Source organism: Xenopus laevis, chromosome 9_10S (genome assembly GCF_017654675.1).
Source record: "Xenopus laevis strain J_2021 chromosome 9_10S, Xenopus_laevis_v10.1, whole genome shotgun sequence".
NCBI classification, from domain to species: domain Eukaryota; kingdom Metazoa; phylum Chordata; class Amphibia; order Anura; family Pipidae; genus Xenopus; species Xenopus laevis.
This window is the reverse complement of record NC_054388.1, coordinates 4236696-4255884: the sequence shown is the minus strand read 5'-3', so window position 1 is coordinate 4255884 and position 19189 is coordinate 4236696. Positions and strand designations below refer to the sequence as shown.

General features: G+C 41.7%; 1 protein-coding gene across 1 annotated transcript in view; it reads right to left on the bottom strand.

Annotated features, from left to right (window-relative positions):
* The window catches only part of ngfr.S (nerve growth factor receptor S homeolog), a 28802-nt gene extending 12531 nt beyond the window's left edge, over positions 1–16271 (bottom strand). The window contains exons 1-2 of the mRNA XM_018238047.2: positions 16068–16271; positions 3034–3175 (exon numbers count right to left, since the gene is read on the bottom strand). Of these exons, the coding sequence (XP_018093536.1) occupies positions 3034–3175; positions 16068–16103 (178 nt within the window). The 5' untranslated portion in view covers positions 16104–16271. The remainder of the gene's footprint in view (positions 1–3033; positions 3176–16067) is intronic.
* Positions 16272–19189: the final 2918 nt, after the last annotated feature.

Below are 19189 nucleotides of genomic sequence, written 5' to 3'. Positions count from 1 at the left end.
CGGGGATGTGGCTTTGGACATAATTGTGGAAATCCTAGCTTTTTTTTTAACACTTATCCCCAAAGCCTGGGTAACCGAAATAATAGACAAGAACATGTACGCTCTAATCCTCTAAAAGAACAAGATTTGTGGACAGGGCTCACTGAGGCTGCAAGCGAACATCTCATTCCTATTGTACTTTCTCTGCTTAATCTGAAACAAAGGGCTCTAAGGTAATGCAAGTTAACTACTAGGGCAAAATGTATTATTTTCACCAACATCTACCATTAATTTTGTTTTCCCCAACTTTAAAAAAAATAGGTCATTACTTTTCTTGCTATATTAAAAGAATGTATTCCCTATCTTAGATGCTAATGGCGTTACAGCAAAGGATGCTGGGAGGCCCCCAATAATCTGTAGCTAGGATTGGTAACATTTGGCAATGCGGTGACTTGGTCTACGTGGTCCTACCCTGTAAGAACATGATAGAGCACTTAAAGGGGAAGTTGATCTTTACAAAATGTATAATGTTTTAGATTGTATGCCACAAATAATGGCTGTTTGCAATAGCTACCTATTACCTTTTGTTAGTGTTTTCTAATCTGTAAACTTTAAAACTCATTCTCCTTTTCCTCCATCTTGTATAAATTCTGTAAGGGAGGCAGACAATCTTCTACACTGTTACAATTTGATACCTGAGCTAAAACACTTGTTACAGAAATGGCAGATAAGGAATGTATCCATTCCACCAGTCTCTGCTACAGGGAGCATGCTCAGTATGGGGGTTGAAGTTGCTCCTACTGAACAATGTATCAAATTGTAACATATTATAAAGTCAGAGATCTCATTCTACAGTACTTTGTAGTGGCAAACTTTGCCCATTTACACTCAATTTATTCACCAACACACATTCTCCAATATCTGGAGTTATTTAGTTCTATGGCATCTCAGATTGGCCAATTTATTCACAATTGCTATTTTTCTTAGTGTATCCCTGACTTTTTCATTCCCTTAAAATGTCACTTCATCTCAGTGTTTTCATATAGTGAGTGTCAGCACACTTGTATACATATGCCTTCACCCATCCCTAACCATCTTATTCAAGGGGACAGAGATCAAAGACAAGCCTTACTGATATACAGGGTCTCATTGCTCTTTCTTTGACATGTATTTAGGACTTCCTCAAGGAATTCCATGCTCCAGTTACCCCTTATCTAAATATCATTTTCCAAGGATGGGAAGGAGGAATCGAAAAGTCATTCAGCATACAATGGAAATGGTCCTACCATGCAATCGACCCCTTTTTGGTATGTAGAGTCATATAACTTCTAATGACAAGATAGAGACACAAAGACTACATGTAAGGAAGATGTAGGCGATATTCAGGGTCTTTATCTCCCATGAGCAATTTTTCAGGAATTTTAGGCAAAGGCTATTCATTTTGGTGCAAGCATGATACCATACTATATATTATCTCAATTCCACACAAAACGAACCTTATGTGAGTGTTATGGTGCATTTATAAGATGCTTAAGGCAGCCACCTCCTCCAGGTACACTTACTGTCTGGTTGCCACTAGACCTCTCTTCTGTACATTTGCGGGGAAATCATCATTATTATTGTATGCAACATTATAGCTCCTACATATTACTTGGTGCATTTTTGAGGGCTGCACTTTCCACTCAACTCCGACTCCATACTCAACTATCCCCCAAATTCATACTAACCTTCACATATGGTTGATAGGACAAAGGTGGGCCAAAGAGTCTATAATAAGTTCTCTATTAGGAAATACAAGTTTGGGATCCATCACGTGTTATTTACAGTACATCCCTTTAAGCAGGGCTGTTTATCATAAATTCCTTATGCAATATTTACAGACATACCAACATGAGCTTCATAAGTATTGGTGGGAGGTGATGTTGGTATCCCTGTTGCTAGGCAACCAGAATACCATGTCGTGTATCATAAAAGATGATATGCCATATAAGAGGAGCTCATTATCTCCTTAAAAATCTGAGATCCATAAAATCTCCATATAAATATTATTATAGTGCCCATGGACTCAGCTTTATACCTTCTTTATGAAAAATAAGTGCAAAAAAAATCTTTGGCACTCAAGGGGGTTCTATATAAAAATGCCTTTATTGGATACACAGTCAATGTTTTGGTCTGGTTCTTAGATGTTTGTGTGTGAACAGACCGGTGACCTGTGCATTGCCTGATCATCGCCACCAGTATATGCATTTAATGAAAAAATATCAAAAACCTGTTTTTTAAAGTTTGTATCTTGATTTTGTTCCCAGTCTAGGTTTGAGTTGTTCCGTACACTAACTGAAAGTTTTATTTCTGGCCAACGATTCCGCCCCAGACAAGGCTTAGGGATGTGTATATGTGGACTTGTCTCTGGCTTTTAGGAACATGGATAATTATTCTGCTAGAGTCACACTATTTATTTTAGGAGTGACACTGCTACCCAACAAGCTCAGCTGCCCTCCACTTTAGGAGGATGAATTCAGAGAGACAGCGGCTTGTGCTGATATTAGAGATGATTGTCTGCTCCAGTCTACAGCAGTGAACATTAGCTTCCCTCTCAAGGTCACCATCAAGGGCATAGCAGGAAGAGAAGAGTGAGCCATTGATTTTGCAGTAACAAGGTTTACATTATGGCAGATGGAATCCAGATTTGAAGGACATAAAAAGAGCCCCCCCCCCACAGAGAAGGATAGGATCATGCCCAGGTCTGCCGCCTAACCCCTTTATGCCCAACCCTTTTGCAACATAACTGACACTTTAGAAAAAGCAAACAACATCAAAAGTGACATAATAATGTCATTATAATAATTGAAATTATAATTATAATAATTATATATAATATAACTAATGGGATAAATTACAGTTATATGAAAATGGGAAGGTATAGATGCTGGGTAATTATAAAAAAGCCCAGCTTGCCTCATGACAGATTATGAGGAGTTTAGTAACAATACTGCAGAGCATTACTAACGATATACAATGATATACAATTTGCTGGTTTCTTAGAACTGTACTTACTGTCAAGGCAAGGTTCGCAGACAGTTTGGTTTACTCCACAGCTCTTTATAACCCCCTCGCCTATTGAGCAAGAAATGCAGCATTCCCCTTTTGCTGTGTATTGCCCTGACCAACATGGCTCCTTCTGAGCATTGAGCAGTGCCTGCAAAGAGAACAAAACACCAGGTTATATTCTGGAAAAATACAAAACTCATGAGCAGAGTTGGCAAACTGCAGTGAAACTACAGAAAACAAAAGAGAGAGGCTACTGGAACACGAGCATGAAGAGGCAAAATTTGATATAGGTCAGATATAGAGATAAATTGACAAATGGGACCAAGTTGGTAAAAGAGAAGAGTGAGAATATGCTATGGAAATGAGAAACCAACCAGAGAAGTCAGACCCTGGTAAGAGAAGTCAGTGGGTGAAGTTAGCAGAAGATGTCAGCAGTTAGGGAAAGAGAATCTCATAGGAGAAGTCAGTGAGAATGTTGTAGGAAAGGTCAGTGAGAATGTGTTAGGCAAGAACATTGAGAATGTGGTAGGAAAGGTCAGTGAGAATCTGGTAGGAAAGGTCAGTGAGAATCTGATAATTAAGGTCAATGAGATTCTGGTAGGAAAGGTCAATGAGATTCTGATAGGAAAGGTCAGTGAGAATCTGGTTGGAAAGGTCAGTGAGAGCCTGGTAGGAAAGGTCAGTGAGAACTTGGTAGGAGAAGTCAGTGATAATCTGGTAGGAAAGGTCAGTGAGAATCTGGTAGGTAAGGTCGATGAGATTCTGGTAGGAAAGGTCAGTGAGAATCTGGTAGGACTGGTCAGTGAGAATCTGGTAGGTAAGGCCAATGAGATTCTGGTAGGTAATGTCAATGGGATTCTGGTAGGAAAGGTCAGTGAGACCCTGGTAGGAGAAGTCAGTTAGAATTGGGTAGGAAAGGTCAGTGAGAATCTGGTAGGAATGGTCAGTGAGAATCTGATAGGTAAGGCCAATGAGATTCTGGTAGGAAATGTCAATGAGATGCTGGTAGGAAAGATTAATGAGAACCTGGTAGGAGAAGTCAGTGAGAATTAGGTAGGAAAGGTCAGTGATAATCTGGTAGGTAAGGTCAGTGAGAATCTGGTAGGAATGGTCAATGAGAATCTGCTAGAAGAGGTCAGTGAGACTATATTAAGAGATAGTAATTGGAGATCTGGTAGGAGAGGTAAGTGAATAAGCTAATAAGAAAAGTGAATGAACATCTGCTATAAGAGACAAGTGAGACGTTTGTAGGAGAGGCCAATAAGAATACGCAAGCAAAGATCAATGAGAATTTGATTGGACACGTTAGCATTGAATGCCGTGAGGAGGGTTTGTGAATTACTTATATTGACAGCCAATAACTAATTGGATAGTTTGTCCATGTGTCATACAGGGCTAAACATTCCAGTAAGAGAAAGAGTACCAAATTAAGCATATGATAAACCTGCCTTGTATAATAATTCAGCATCTTAATAAATCAAACCATCACAGATACCCCAGTGGGGCAAAGGCGGGGGGAGCTTAGGTTTGCAAATGTATCATCGCTTGTTTCCATGTTCCAGTAAATGGATGCTGACATGCCTGCCTGGGTCATCACGGTTTGTTACGAACATTAATCAGAATCATTTGTGTAAAATAATAATGATTAATCACAATTCAGCACGGGGATGCCTGACATCTGTTACAACTCCTGTTTGGCTGCTGTTCAATTACAAGGGGACCGGGCAGCTTCATTCATTGTTAAACACATAAATATACCCCCAAAATCCACCTCTCTGGCTCCCATATTAGCAGGAGCCTCTTTAAGGCATAGCTGGCACTTTCCAAAGCCTGAGTCAATTCATAGTGTTATTAACGGGCATTTTTACTCATTTTAGTAGGGAGATTAAATGTTCCTGTGGAGCTCCTTGTCCATATAAAGGCACTACTCTGCAGACAAAGTGCTTAGCTCCTGGGCACTAAACACCAGCTGTAGATATTAATACTGTCATTGGTGGAACCAAGGTTGGGTTATTTTTGTTTTCTATTTATTCGACAGTGCAGAAGCTGAAAAACTCAACTTTCCGGGGCTGAGATGTTACAATTACCATGATGTAGGAGGTCTTCTAAAGCTTTTTGACTGGTGGCACTGGCAGGGTGTTTTCACATTCTCATTACACTTTTAAATCAGTCTGATATTCATGATTTCTCGTTCACAACCATTGTTCTGATGCTCATTATACTGAAGTGCAGGTGAAGATACTGATTGTATCTGCCCCTGCCAGATTTTTCTTGAGGCTCTACGCACTGGATTGGTGTGGGTGGCATACAGTTTACTATGAGTAGGCATAAGAGGAGAGTCATTTGCATACCAGGGTATGACCAAACTGGTGTGACAAAAAACATCAGAAGAAGACCAGAAGTCACCTCCTGGAGGTTAATAACTTTGGCTATTCTTCTTCATAATCAGAAAGCCCTCTACTTTCTTCTAGAGAGGCACGTGCTCCTCTAAAGCTACCGCCCTAAGCACAGGCCCTCAGGTGCATATATAGAAATATAGTGCTGGTTCTGAGCAGATTAGGGCTTAACTTCACACGACCAGGGCTGGATAAGAGGCATGGCCAGTAGAACAAGATGGAGACAAGCATTACCTCAGTGTTACTAAACCTGCAGTATTTTAGTGGTCATAGTAGTACTTAATCCCAAAAACCAAAGACTGTTGGGTGTGCTGGGAGTTTTACTCCAACCATGGCTGCAGTGCCACTATTTTATTAAAATAAGTTGTCCTGCCACTACTAGGAACCAGAGCATACCTGTACAATGCAATATGTAAGCAGGCCCGGACTGGCAATCTGTGGGTTCTGGCAAATAAGATGCCATAGAAAGTCACTATTTAGTGGGCTGGTGGGAGCTGATTAGGCCTCTCTATACTTGGAATGCCAGGGCCTATTTTGACTTCCAGTCCAGACCTGTATGTAAGGAACGTATGTAAGCAGAACCAACATGAAACCACTCAAGTTAGAACAGATGGAATACAGGAAGCATACCGTTGATGGCCTTCAATAAATTGAGAGGGTTAGAAAGAAATGAAGACAGAGAGAGAGATGCAGAACAGGAAAGAAAAGACAGAACAGAGCCAGTGCTGATCTGTTTCCAAGAATAAAAGTCCAATTCTGAGCCAGGCTGCATGGGTTCTCCCTCTCACTAATCCCCTATATATGAAGCATATGTGTGTGCCCCCAGCTATTTGCAACTCCCCTGCAAGCGTGATCCACATCAAAGTTTATATTTAGCAAAAGATCACAGGGTCCTCAATCCGTGAACAAGATGTATATCGACATTAAGGAGAAGCGAGTGCTGCATTCCTGCCACACGAGGAACCCATATTATACAGAACATGTGCACAACATGCTGAAGTGACAGTGGGGCACTCCACAAGTCAATGGGGGCAACATAGCATTAAGCACCTATTTCTTAGCTCTATTACATGAAACCCCCAGGTAAAAGAAGACTATTTCTAGCCATTGATCATAAATGTACCAGGAACCCCCCAGAATACAGATAAGGAGGAATTTCAATGGAAAAGTGGGTGAGCCTGACAGAATGTAAGTGCCCAAACGTCATTAGCAGGTTCCGTAGATCCCGGAGAGATAAGATTTAGCCCCAAGCCAAGTGAGTATTCCTAAGGAACAGCCTGTTCGTTTCTCTTGCACCTCCTCAGCCGTCTAACAAATGTACCGTAAGCCAAAGCCTAATTAAAAAGTAAAAGCTTGCTAATAGAAAGGGGTTTTAGCAAAGACATGTCAGCATTTATGCAGGAATGTTATTAAAGAATAAACAGTTGCGGGAAAAGAGCTTATGCAGAAATAAATCTGAGTTATATTGAGCATAAAAGAGTCAAATATGTTGTAAATTCAGCGTGGTGCACTGGGAAGTCTCAGGTGCAGATAATGATGGTTAGTGCACCAGTTCTTGATGGTGTGGACTTCCAAACTTGCTAGGTCTTCTCTGTTCATTCACCTTAGAATCCCACAGGTCATGTCTCCTTCTCAGTATCCCTCAGAGATACACAGGACATGCCTACCCTTCAGTATCAATGAGACACAGGTCATGTCTTCTTCTCAGTATCCCTCAGAGATACACAGGACATGCCTACACTTCAGCATCAATGAGACACAGGTCATGTCTCCTTTTTAGTATCCCTCAAAGATATATAAGACATGCCTACCCTTCAGTATCAATGAGACACAGGTCATGTCTTCTTCTCAGTATCCCTCAGAGATACACAGGACATGCCTACACTTCAGCATCAATGAGACACAGGTCAGGTCTCCTTTTCAGTATCCCTCAAAGATATATAGGACATGCCTACACTTCAGTATCAATGAGACACAGTTCATGTCTTCTTCTCAGTATCCCTCAGAGATACACAGGACAAGCCTACCCTTCAGTATCAATGAGACACAGGTCATGTCTCCTTCTCAGTATCCCTCAGAGATACACAGGACATTCCTACACTTCAGTATCAATGATAAACAACCCATGTCTCAACCTGAATAACAGAGAGACAAACAGATTGTGTCTTTCTCTGAGTGTCCCTGAGAAGATAGAACATGCCTCCCGTGAGGCCCTGAGACCCACAGCTTGTTAGATCCAGTGGGCCATATGACTATCTAGGAAACCCCCAATAATTTCTATATATCCATACCATCCATAATATCTACATAGTTATACTTCTGAGCATGTTGCCATTTCCTACAGAGTACAATTCCATCAAACCTTTATGACCTCTTGACCACATTCCCAAATCTCTGACTTGTGTAAAGCACCTCTCCCCGTCCCTGTGCCAAGCTTTACTCTTTTATTAATGATAATCCTAATGTGAAGGTTTATATATCAAATTACTCCCATGTGAAGCAAACAAACTTTCTGCAGCAAGTAAATCAACTATCTTTGGGCTTAACATGGCAGGATAAAAAGGAGGTCATGTTATAAAAGCTCTATTACCGTTTAGCAACCACCTGTTATTTACAACAAACTGGAGAACTTCCGAAGGAAAAGTGAAATGACTCAAGCATATCAATGTCACTGTCTACTCTACATCATACTAAAAGTTTAAGGCAACCTAAACCTAATCCCTCAGGGGTCCAGAATTAATATATACACCTTGTTAATTACCTGGGCTGTTTCTCTCTTGACATTGGGAAGGTGTGTGGTCTTGAGGTTTAGGCTGTGGTTTCCAAAACTGTTGATCTGCCCCCCTAAAGCATAGTGGTTGAATCAGTCTGAAGGCAAGGAAGGGTGACATTGGTGGAGAATGCCAATTTTACAGTGACTAGCTCTATGCAAAATCTCTGCTCCAAAAATACTTCCTTGATCTTCCAGATAACTTCCTATATGAGAACTTTCTGTCTGTTTATGACGTACGTAGTGAATCAGTTAAAACATCTTAGTGCCTCGGGGGATCCCAAGTGGAATGTTGATCGACAGACAACATCTAATTCTGTACGGACTTCATTCCGATACAAGTGGAAGGTGATGGGAGTCAAAACTGACAACCTCCATTCTTGTTCCATTCTTCTCTACTCTTCATACTTCTTCTCTATTCTACATAAATCTTTCATTTATCTCCCGATCCATCTGTCTGTCTGTCTATCATCAGTTTTGTTTAGAAATAATTACATACTTTGGAGAGGTCTGAGCAAAGCCCATAATCCCTACTTAACAACGTCATGGTTAGGGTTCTGTTTTGTCCTAATGTAATTTGATGTTGGGCTCTGGACTATGTCGTCTCGGATACACTCTGACGTGTTTTTGCTATATTTCGGTTTTCATGGTGACTATAATTGGTTTTTTTTTCCTTGTGATTTAAATATGTGCATTTGCTTACATCTGTAATCATATTATTCAGGAGCCAATGCCTGGAATGGAACTAATAAAATCTCATGTATTTGCTGTTTTTCAAGACCTGCCTCTTCCTCTAATTGATGTTATTATGGGACAACATTAGCCAGAGATTGTATGAGCACAGTTGGCGTCTTCCAGGTGAAAAGACTCTGCCCTAGAGCATTATGGGACGTACAATTTTGTATTGTAGCCTGTCATGCAAAGCTCCAGACAAACCTGTAACTAATGACCTACGCACACACCAAACATATAACTGTGTCTCCCATGGGTACAGGGCCAGCTTTAGGGTGGAACAAACATGGATTGTGCTTGGGCCCCCCACTCTTAGACCAGTTGTTGACCTACATCTTACGGCACAACTGGTTTGAATAGCTGATGTGTTGCATGTGCCCCCATTTTCTCTAGGTGAAATTAAAACATGGAAAACTGGTTTTCTCTTTTTTTGGTGATCTCCGGTTTTTATCCAAATTTGGTATTCATCTTTATTTTCTGTAGTCTGACTGAGCATTTTTCTATAGACACCCATACAGACATGGCACCTAATAGATTTACTATGCCATCTGTTTGTAATGCCAGGGTCAAGAACTTGACTGTGCCCTTGTTCCAAGACAAAACCAACCCTTTAGAGTATTTGAGCCAGTTGCTGGCAGAGACTCATGTGTGCTACCACCCTTTCTTTCTAGAGCCAATTATAGGATTTGGAGAAGAATAGTTTTTTTGTGCAACATTTCTTGCTGAGTAAACCAAAAATAAAAGATTATGGCTCAGTAAATCAAGGAAAATGTTCTGTGTTTGTCACAGCTTTAGTGAATTTGAATTTTCTATCAATAGATAGCAATGTGGCCTGATCTCCCCTCTATCCAAGGTAATTTTTTAGCACTGGAAATGCATCAAGTCTCCTCTGCTTATAGATACTAGCACCAGGGCCGGATTTACATAGTGGGCGCCAGGCCCGGACTGGGAGTCAAAATAGGCCCTGCCATTCCAAGTACACAGAGGCCCAAACAGCCCCCTACCAGCCCAAATAGCCCCCTACCAGCCCACTATATGGTAACTTTCTATGGAACCATACAGCAGCCCCTCTGGCATTTGCCAGAACCCACAGATTGCCAGTCCGGGCCTGGTGGGCGCCCCTAGGCCCACTGCTGTTCATCACCCCCTGTCCCCTCCCCTTTCATCATCTGGACTGGAGCAATGGGGATTGGTGCACAGGAAATTTAAAAAATTATTGTATCTCCAGAGCATCGCCAGTGTTTTTGAACCAATGTGGGTGTGTTTGGGCAGCATGCCACCCCCCTAAAATCCTGCCACCCTAGGCCCGGGCCTAGGTGGCCTTTCCACAAATCCTAGGGTAGAAGGATTCTAGGGGCAACAAGCCTCACCTGCATCTCCTGCCCAGTCCTGAGTGTAGGTGCAGCCTGAGTGGCATGCCCAGTACTACTGGTTGGGGAGCAGGTGTCTACCATTCTAATAAGTAGGGATGCCCCCAAATCCAGTAATCAGTTTAGCCAGACCAAATCCAGACCCTTAAAGTCAAAGTCAATCATCCAGGTCCCATTTCTAGGAAGGCCAAAGGTCCTAGGGTAGAAGGATTCTAGGGGCAACAAACCTCACCTGCATCTCCTGCCCAGTCCTCAGTGTAGGTGCAGCCTGAGTGGCATGCCCAGTACAACTAATAAGTAGGGATGCCCCCAAATCCAGTAATCGTTTTAGCCAGACCAAATCCACACCCTTAAAGTCAAATAACACTAATACTTACCTTGCCAGCTGACCTCAATATAACTGGAAAATTAAGAAACCTCCTTGTTTTTTTGTTTATTTTGAGGGGGGGGGATTGTCTCAATTGTAAAAATGTAAATTAGAGTCTGGGTTAAGTTCAATAGTCATTTGAATCATTTGCCGAGGTTTGGGTATTCAGCAGAATCGCAAAAAAAATGGAATCAGCCCGTCCCTACTGACAACCCGTAGTAAGAAATAGGATATATTCCCTTTAAGAGAAGGACGAGTCTAATTAGCAGATAAAAGAGATTCTTACTGAAATACGTCATGTTTATGGTGTCTCTAATAGCAGTACTGCAAATGCTTCTGCAGAACTACATTTCTCAGCATCCATGATGACACAGAACTGGGAATATACTTTGGTTGGAAACTTAACACGTAACAAAACCATCCCAACTTCAGTCTTTAGCTTCCTGTGCTTGGTGCACCAAACATGAGAGTGCAAGCTCTGCAGGGCAGGGACTCGCTTTCCTTAAAATGCTTGAGCATTCACAAAGGCATGTTCCCACAAACACACCTGCAGAAAGGACACACACAATCTTTTCGCTTTCTTTACTTCTTTTCAAACAAACTGTATGAATCATAAGACTCAGCTTAGAACCTGCTCAGATCCACCTCCTCCTCCTCCTCCTCACCTCTCCCTCAGGGGGAACATGAAAGGAAGGCGATGATATCAGCTGTGAGCTTCAACCTGCTGACTTTTACGACTTTTACATAACTGTTACACCTGTGTATTTTCTTACAGGGGATTTACTGATGGAATGTCACCAAATACTCAGACTATTATACAACTGAATTACTACTATAGAATCTTTGTACCAGCGTTCTCACAGCAGCAAGGTGAGTTAAAGGAGAACTAAAGTTTTGTCCATGCCGTGTCCCTCCTCCAGAACCATTCTGCCACCTCCTGAACCACATCAGATGGATACTCTTAAACATCCTCATCTGTTGTACCTTGTGTAGCTCAATGGGATGGGCACCATCTTTCACCGATTCAGGTGCTCCTGGCATAGACAGGTAAAGCCAGATCTAGAGTGGCTTCAATTGTTCATACGTTTGTCCACAGACTTCAGAAAAGGGGACCTGAATTGGTGCAAGATGGTGCCCACCAACCCTGTTGCACTAAAACAAGGTTCAGCAAACAGGCATGTTTAGGGGTCCCCACGTTTCAGGAAGGTATAGACAAGTTCTGAGGGTGGGCAAAGATATTACACAGGCTTTAGATCTTCTTTAATTGATCAATGGCAGCTAAAGACACAATATGGATGGATAGATAGATAGATAGATAGATAGATAGATAGATAGAGAGAGAGAGAGAGAGAGAGAGAGAGAGAGAGAGAGATAGATAGATAGATAGATAGATAGATAGATAGATAGATAGATAGATAGATAGATAGATAGATAGATAGATAGAGAGAGAGATAGATAGATGATGGATAGATAGATAGATTGATGGATGATAGATAGATAGATAGATAGATGATAGATAGATAGATAGATAGATAGATAGATAGATAGATAGATAGATAGATAGATAGATTGATGGATGATAGATAGATGATAGATAGATAGATAGATAGATAGATAGATAGATAGATAGATAGATAGATAGATACATGGATAGATACATGATAGATGGATAGATAGATACATGGATAGATAGATAGATAGATAGATAGATAGATAGATAGATAGATAGATAGATAGATTGATGGATGATAGATAGATAGATGATAGATAGATAGATAGATAGATAGATAGATGATAGATAGATAGATGATTAGATGGATAGATAGATGTGCTGCAGTGATACCGGTAGTGAAAGATATTAGTATGTTAATGGATTTAAGATCAAATTGCACCAATGTGTGGTTAGGGAAATGAGATGGAAAGCTTCATTAGGACTAGGTAAAGTAGCTGTGCAATTTGCTCACATTAGAACAACAATAAAAATAGATTAGACTGACTCAGAGCCAGGTGTTTGGGGCACTGACAAATAAATGGGTAAAAGTCCCATGTATCTTCTTGAGGTTGGCTTTTAGCTAAGCAGTACATAATGGGTCTGTTACTTCCAATTTAACCAAGGCTTTTAGTGGTAAGTTTAATAGGTGGGCTGGGTTTGGGTCTGTATTATGAGTCAGCACATTTACTGGTCGTGCCTATTCCTGCGCAGCCTGCATATGAGCGATGTGTATCACCCTCTATCAGACGTAGCTGTCACTCCCATTACCTGCCACTTCATTATGCATTTAGCTCTGGGCGTGGTATCTACTAGCAGCTTGGAATGTGGTTTTATGTTATCTGGAACTGCTTCATCTGAGAACCTTGGAGTTCTATAGAAAATAGCAGCCCCCTATCAGCAGACCCATGGAGGTCTTGAATCCTTTAAATGCCAACCCTCAAACCAGCAAAGCCTAGCCAAAGAACTTCTAAAACAAGGGGTTATAAAGAATTATGGGAAAAGAGAATCATCTTAGTAGCCTCACAATATATTTCTTTAATCATGTACCAAAAAGTAAGTGTTTTGGTGAGAATATTATTATTATATTTTGGAATAACAGACCATAACTGGGTGTTGGGTGGTGTAGACCATCATGAACCTTCTGAAGGTGAATTCTAAACCATAAACATCTCAGGAATTGTTTGGTAGACCAAATATCTACTGGTACCAACACCACAAATCTCTTTGATACTTAACAATTTCTATAATAAATAAATCCAGAAAATCTACATGGTCAATTCTTGGGTTTCCCAACTTGATCTAGGTCCCCTAAGAGAATGTTAAGAACACCAAAAGTGGAATATGATAAATCCGGGATTTATTTCATTATTGGTATATACAGGTATAGAACCTGTTATCCAGAATGCTTGGGACCTGGGGTTTTTGTATCTTTCCAAAATATGGATCACCATATCTTAAGTCTACTAAAAATGCTCTAAACATTAAATAAACCCCAAAAGGTTGTTTTGTTTGCTGTAAGGATTATTTTTATCTTAGTTGGGGTCAAGTACAAGATACTGTTTTATTATTACAAAGAAAAAGGAAGTCAATTTGAATTATTTGATTAAAATAGGAGAGGGTCTTCCCGCTGTTCAGCGCATTCTGGATAGCGGGTTTCCGGATAACAGGTCCCATACCTGAATCGGGAATTGATGAACTGATTTCTCTTCTTACAACTCCTGTATCTTCTCTCTTCATAGATATAAATATATACGCAAGACTAAAAAACCTTACCTAAAGCCACAAAGCCAAAACTATGGAAATAATTCTTCCCATGGTGTAGTAAGTGGGGAAATATTATGCATGTTATGCATGTCATCTATATGGAATGCTTGTGGTCCAACCATGTAAAGTTCCACATTCCTAATGAATGCTGTCTTTTGAGGAGCAGTAATCCCACCATTTCTGAACATCCCAGAGGCAATTTAGCCAAACCTCTCTCAGTATGAGACTAGATCTTTCAACTGCAAAGGAAAGGTACAGAAGCCCAAGGGAGCAGAACAATCACAGATGATATTGTTTACTGTATCTAGACAGTTGGTCCAGAACACCCACTCACTTACCAAGCCATGGCTATCTAGAAAAGTATGCAAAACCTCCCACCCAAAATCAAAGCTGCATCCAAACTCTTCTTCTCCATCACTGCCCCTCTTATGCATAAACCTATTATTGTTGTCCAACCAAACCCATGGACTTTCAGCGTGGTCTACCCCATAAACCCATACACCTACCACCATATCATCTTCAGAGCTCCTCCAGCAGAAGAAGACTTGCCAACCACTCCAGACATCCTACCCCAAATCATATGTACATTCCTAGTTCCCCATATCAAGTCTTCATCCAGAACAAGTCTGTGTCAAAAACCGTAAATAACATCCAAGAACCGCTTCCAAGTATTTCTCTGGCAAACATGTCTCACACTGCCCAGCCTTTCCCAACTTGTTCATTAAATTCCAAACAGCAGATAAAGCATGACATGGGAGAGATGTCCTTATTTGTATGAGCAGTTAGACGATGAGCCACGCACATGTACCCTGGGTCAGTCTGATACAAGGACCACCTTAAGTCAATCTAATGTGCCACCTAGATGCAGCCAGAGTCCATTAGATATAAAGTGGCACACACTAGTTCCCAGGGCCAGTTTCATATAAAGCCTCACACACTTGCACCCAGAGTGGTACATGCACACCCAGAATCGGTTTTACACAGATGCACCCAGGGTCAGATTAATATACAGTGCCAAACACATGCACCCAGGGTCAGATTAATATACAGTGCCAAACACATGCACCCAGGGTCAGATTAATATACAGTGCCAAACACAGATGCACCCAGGGTCAGATTAATATACAGTGCCAAACACATACACCCAGGGTCAGATTAATATACAGTGCCAAACACATACACCCAGAATTAATATTAAGATCACAGTCAAACAGCTTGGACCTCCATGTCCTATTCTGGGGCTAGTAGCCGCATGCATTTATATGTACACAGTGTTGCTCATTGCCATTCAGCACAGTCTTATCAGTCACGGTGCCACATAAGGACACTGTCCCACAACATAATGTTACACACACAGCTCTCCAGTAACCATTCCAGAGAAGGCCAACGAAGGAAAAAACAGGTTCCACAGATGACGCAGGATAGGGGGATCCCTGACAATCCCACCTCCTCCTCCTCCCCAGTCCTGAGTGACAGGTTAAAGGGGAAGGGGGCTACCAAAACCAGCAAAGATGGACTGTGCCAAGTGACAGTGTCCATTCATCTGACAGCCTCATCTCTTCCATTAATGGATTTTTTGCTGAGCAGGGGAGGGGGGGATCGTTGAGTGGAAGAGACTGAAGAGCAGGCATTGTGCCTCTTGTGCTGAAATCTGAGCATGGAGGGGTTTGTGTGTGCGCAGTAATAGGAAGGTAATTATCACCACTGCATTATCCGGCAGCCAAACCCTAGTAGTGCACTGCAGAGTCCTCACACCTTCCCACCCTGTAAACACAAACACCCCATACAACACGGCATGGGTGCTGAGCTGAGCATCATGGGTGCCTTAACTCAAAGTACCAATAAAGCAGGGGACCCCAATAAAACTTTAACTGTGCTGGTGTCGTGTTATTGTGACACCCGAGAGCTCAGATCTTCTGCAAAAACTAAAACATTTCAGGAATAAAGGAAAATAAAGCTTAATTTAGTATAGACACCCCTTCCTAACAGCAGCCCGTGCTCCTTTATGATAAAGCCCAGCAAGCAGCACATAGGGGGATGCTCAGAGCATCCTCCACACCCCATTGGACCATTGCTTTATTCTAGAGGCCAGTTAAATCCCCATGCACAGGCAGCCGGCAGTTAGAGCTGGCAGATGTGAGGCACTTACCATGCAGCCCAGGATAATAAACAGAGGGGTTTCCATGCTGATCCTATAAAGCTGATGGCTGAGGGCAGATAAGCAGATGCAGAATGCAGTTCTGTCGGATTCAGCAACACCTGCCCCTTAAGCCTTAAGAATCCATCCCCTTCTTGTTTATGAAAAACCACCCTCTGAGCTGTCCTCCTCCCCACAGGCCCCGCCCACTGTCACCCACAGCCCCTCCCCCTTTCTACGCTGAGAGCCTCTTGAACAAGCAAAGACTAGAAAATTGGATTTAGGGAAGGATATTTGGATGGGAGCCCCACATACACTTAACTGCACATTAGGAGGCAGGAGAAAAAAAAAAGGGAAAACGAAAGGCAGCATTTTTATTCTCTTGATCTCCTCTTTATTGTCTTAGTGGGGCTTACTGGGTACACTTGGGGTTTGGCAGGAAGATAATTGAGCTTTTAAGCAATAGGCAGGGGCACAGGTAATGGGGAGGGTGCCAGGGGGAAGGCATTAGGCATTCTTGGAATTAGTCTGGGGGTCCCATTAAATATCCTCAAGGGCAGATATCATACAGCATCATGTATGGGGTGGGGGGAGACCACTGAGCACTCTTATCTTTAAATAAGTGTTTTATTTTCCCTTTAGGTTTCCAAAGTGCCTGTATAGGAGCAGAACTGTATTTACAGCTGCCCCGCTGCTTCCGTCTGTCTGTAATGGGAAATAATCAGCCCATTGGGGCTAAACTTGGTAAAATGTCTCCAACAGTTGTAACTGGCATTATGTGTATAGTAAGATAAGATGGTTTAAAGGAAATTCTGGAACTGGACAGTTTGTTCGATTGCAAGCTCTTTGGTTCAGCCTCCAAAGTCTTCAGCCTGCTGCTATTGTGACATGCCGGTGAGTGTAGGGTGACATGTCAAATCGTAGGAATTAAGTCATGGCTGTTATGACTGTGACTGGGGGACTGCAGAGACAATTACATCCGCAGCAAGAAAAACTGCTCCCACAACAATATCAGTGGCCCCTGATCAAGCACCTACCCCATGCGATTTACTAATTAGCTAAGCAAATGCAAGGAATCTCCTGATACAGTGAAACCGGGGAGGAAAGCTGGAGGGACACAAGCCAATTAAAGCAGCTCGACCCCATTGCTGTCCCCCGTAGTAGGGTCTGTCTGAGTTTAGGATCATTGGGCATTCATACCATCCTCACCCAATGGGTCTCCACAGTCCTATAGTATGTTCTGATCACTGGTCCCCGCACCCAATAGTGGATCAACCCATTTGCTAAATGATTGCAGTTAAAGGGGCTCTTCTTTGGGGTCTAATATGTAGTTAGTTCCTCCAGGGCCATCAGGAGAGGACAGGCAGAAGTCTGATGAGATAAGGGTGACCCCAAAAGAAATGTATGAGCCCAAAAACCCGAGTGCTTTTTCCTATCCATGTCAGTACTCACTTGGCCACATGGAGCCACTAAACGCAGGTGGAACCCCCCCCTATATTCCTTAACCAAGTGTTTTAAACAAGAATAAAAGTAGCAGCAGCATTCCCAGCAAACCAGCTTCCCTAGAGAGATACTCCAAAATTTGCCAAAAATTATTCACTGCGTCCCGTGCCATCATTGACATCATTACGCATGTTCCCCAAAATGACATTAAGTGATGGGTTTTACATGTTCTACACAATAGTCAAGTGGTTACCCCACGAAAAACTGAAAAATAGAAACTAGTTATTTTTGGAAGCAACATTTCTGGTAAGAGAAACACAAAGCTGGTATAAATATATATATATTTATATATGAAGAGGAAGAAAAAAAACGCTGGATGACCACTTCCATGTTTTTGACTTTACCAGAACTGATTTCCACTTTGCAGTCCTTTTTCTTATAAGGGATAGCAAAGGCTTTTCCTTCCTTTCCAGCCCAGAGAGCCTCCTTTATCCTGAATGGGGTCAATGCTATAAACTAGCACTGTCCTACTAATCACATACAACAATTACTTCTCAAACAGCATGTTTAAAGGCCAAAATACATCAAAATTATGAAGCCATAAGTCTATGGAGCCTTTGAGTAGACTGGAGGTCATAAAAATCGGGTCTGTGGGCCTCCAGTTGGACAGTCCTACTAAAAACGTATTGTAATGGACCTGACAAACACCAACTTTCAGATGAAAGGATATCTCTAGACTTACATTAGTCAAAGGAATAAATTAGAACCTGTTACTCAGGACAAAGACAAAGGCTCAGATTCACCATGGCTCTCAGATGGTTCCTCAGAAAACTGAGATCTCTCATGTGACTGATCATATTCTGTTTTCTTTTTTAGTCTCAGTACAGGATTCCAACTACACTCCATAACTGCCAAAGGCGATTTCATAAGGTCAACTACTGGGGCAGTTGTTGTATGAAACTACTCTTGCTTAGGTGGCATCTCAGCAACTTCCATCACACAATCACCTGCATCATCAGCCTCAAGGAGAACTTGGGAAACAACTTCAGTTGGCACCAAATCTCTGTTTCATCAAGTTCTCAAGACATCCAATGTCTCATTCATTAACTATTATTGGATATATTAGTTCTCTATTCTATGAAACAACTACGTCCTTGAGTATTTGCTATATTTAGTGACTGCCGGATAAATTACAGGCTTTTTAGTTCTCTCTTGGATCCTGGAGGTCCATATCTGATATTCTAAAGGGCCAATTTAAGACAAAATATGGTAGTCACATAAACCTATATATAATATAGCAGTATTTATATCAGTTTTGTTACAACTTAAAGACATTTCATTCACAATTCGGTGGCATCTTGCCCTGCCCAAACACCAAGTGGATCAGGGGGTCAGCACTTTGATACTCTGGACCTTAAGTATTTAGTGAAGAAGGAAATGAAATCCCAGGGCTGTGACAGAAGGTTGGATTAGGAGCTTGGAGTTAACTGCACTTGTATGGTTTTATAAGGGTCATTTCCAGATGCAGCCAGCTGCACACAATCGCATACCATGGCCGTCCCATAGGGAATAAACAGCATGGACGCCTTCTGTGTGTGTGTGTGCAACTTCAAGTAGCACGGCCTTATTAAAGTTTAATTAACCCCCCTGGTTGAGCAAGATCTGAGCCCCTTCTGCTGCTTAACATAAGT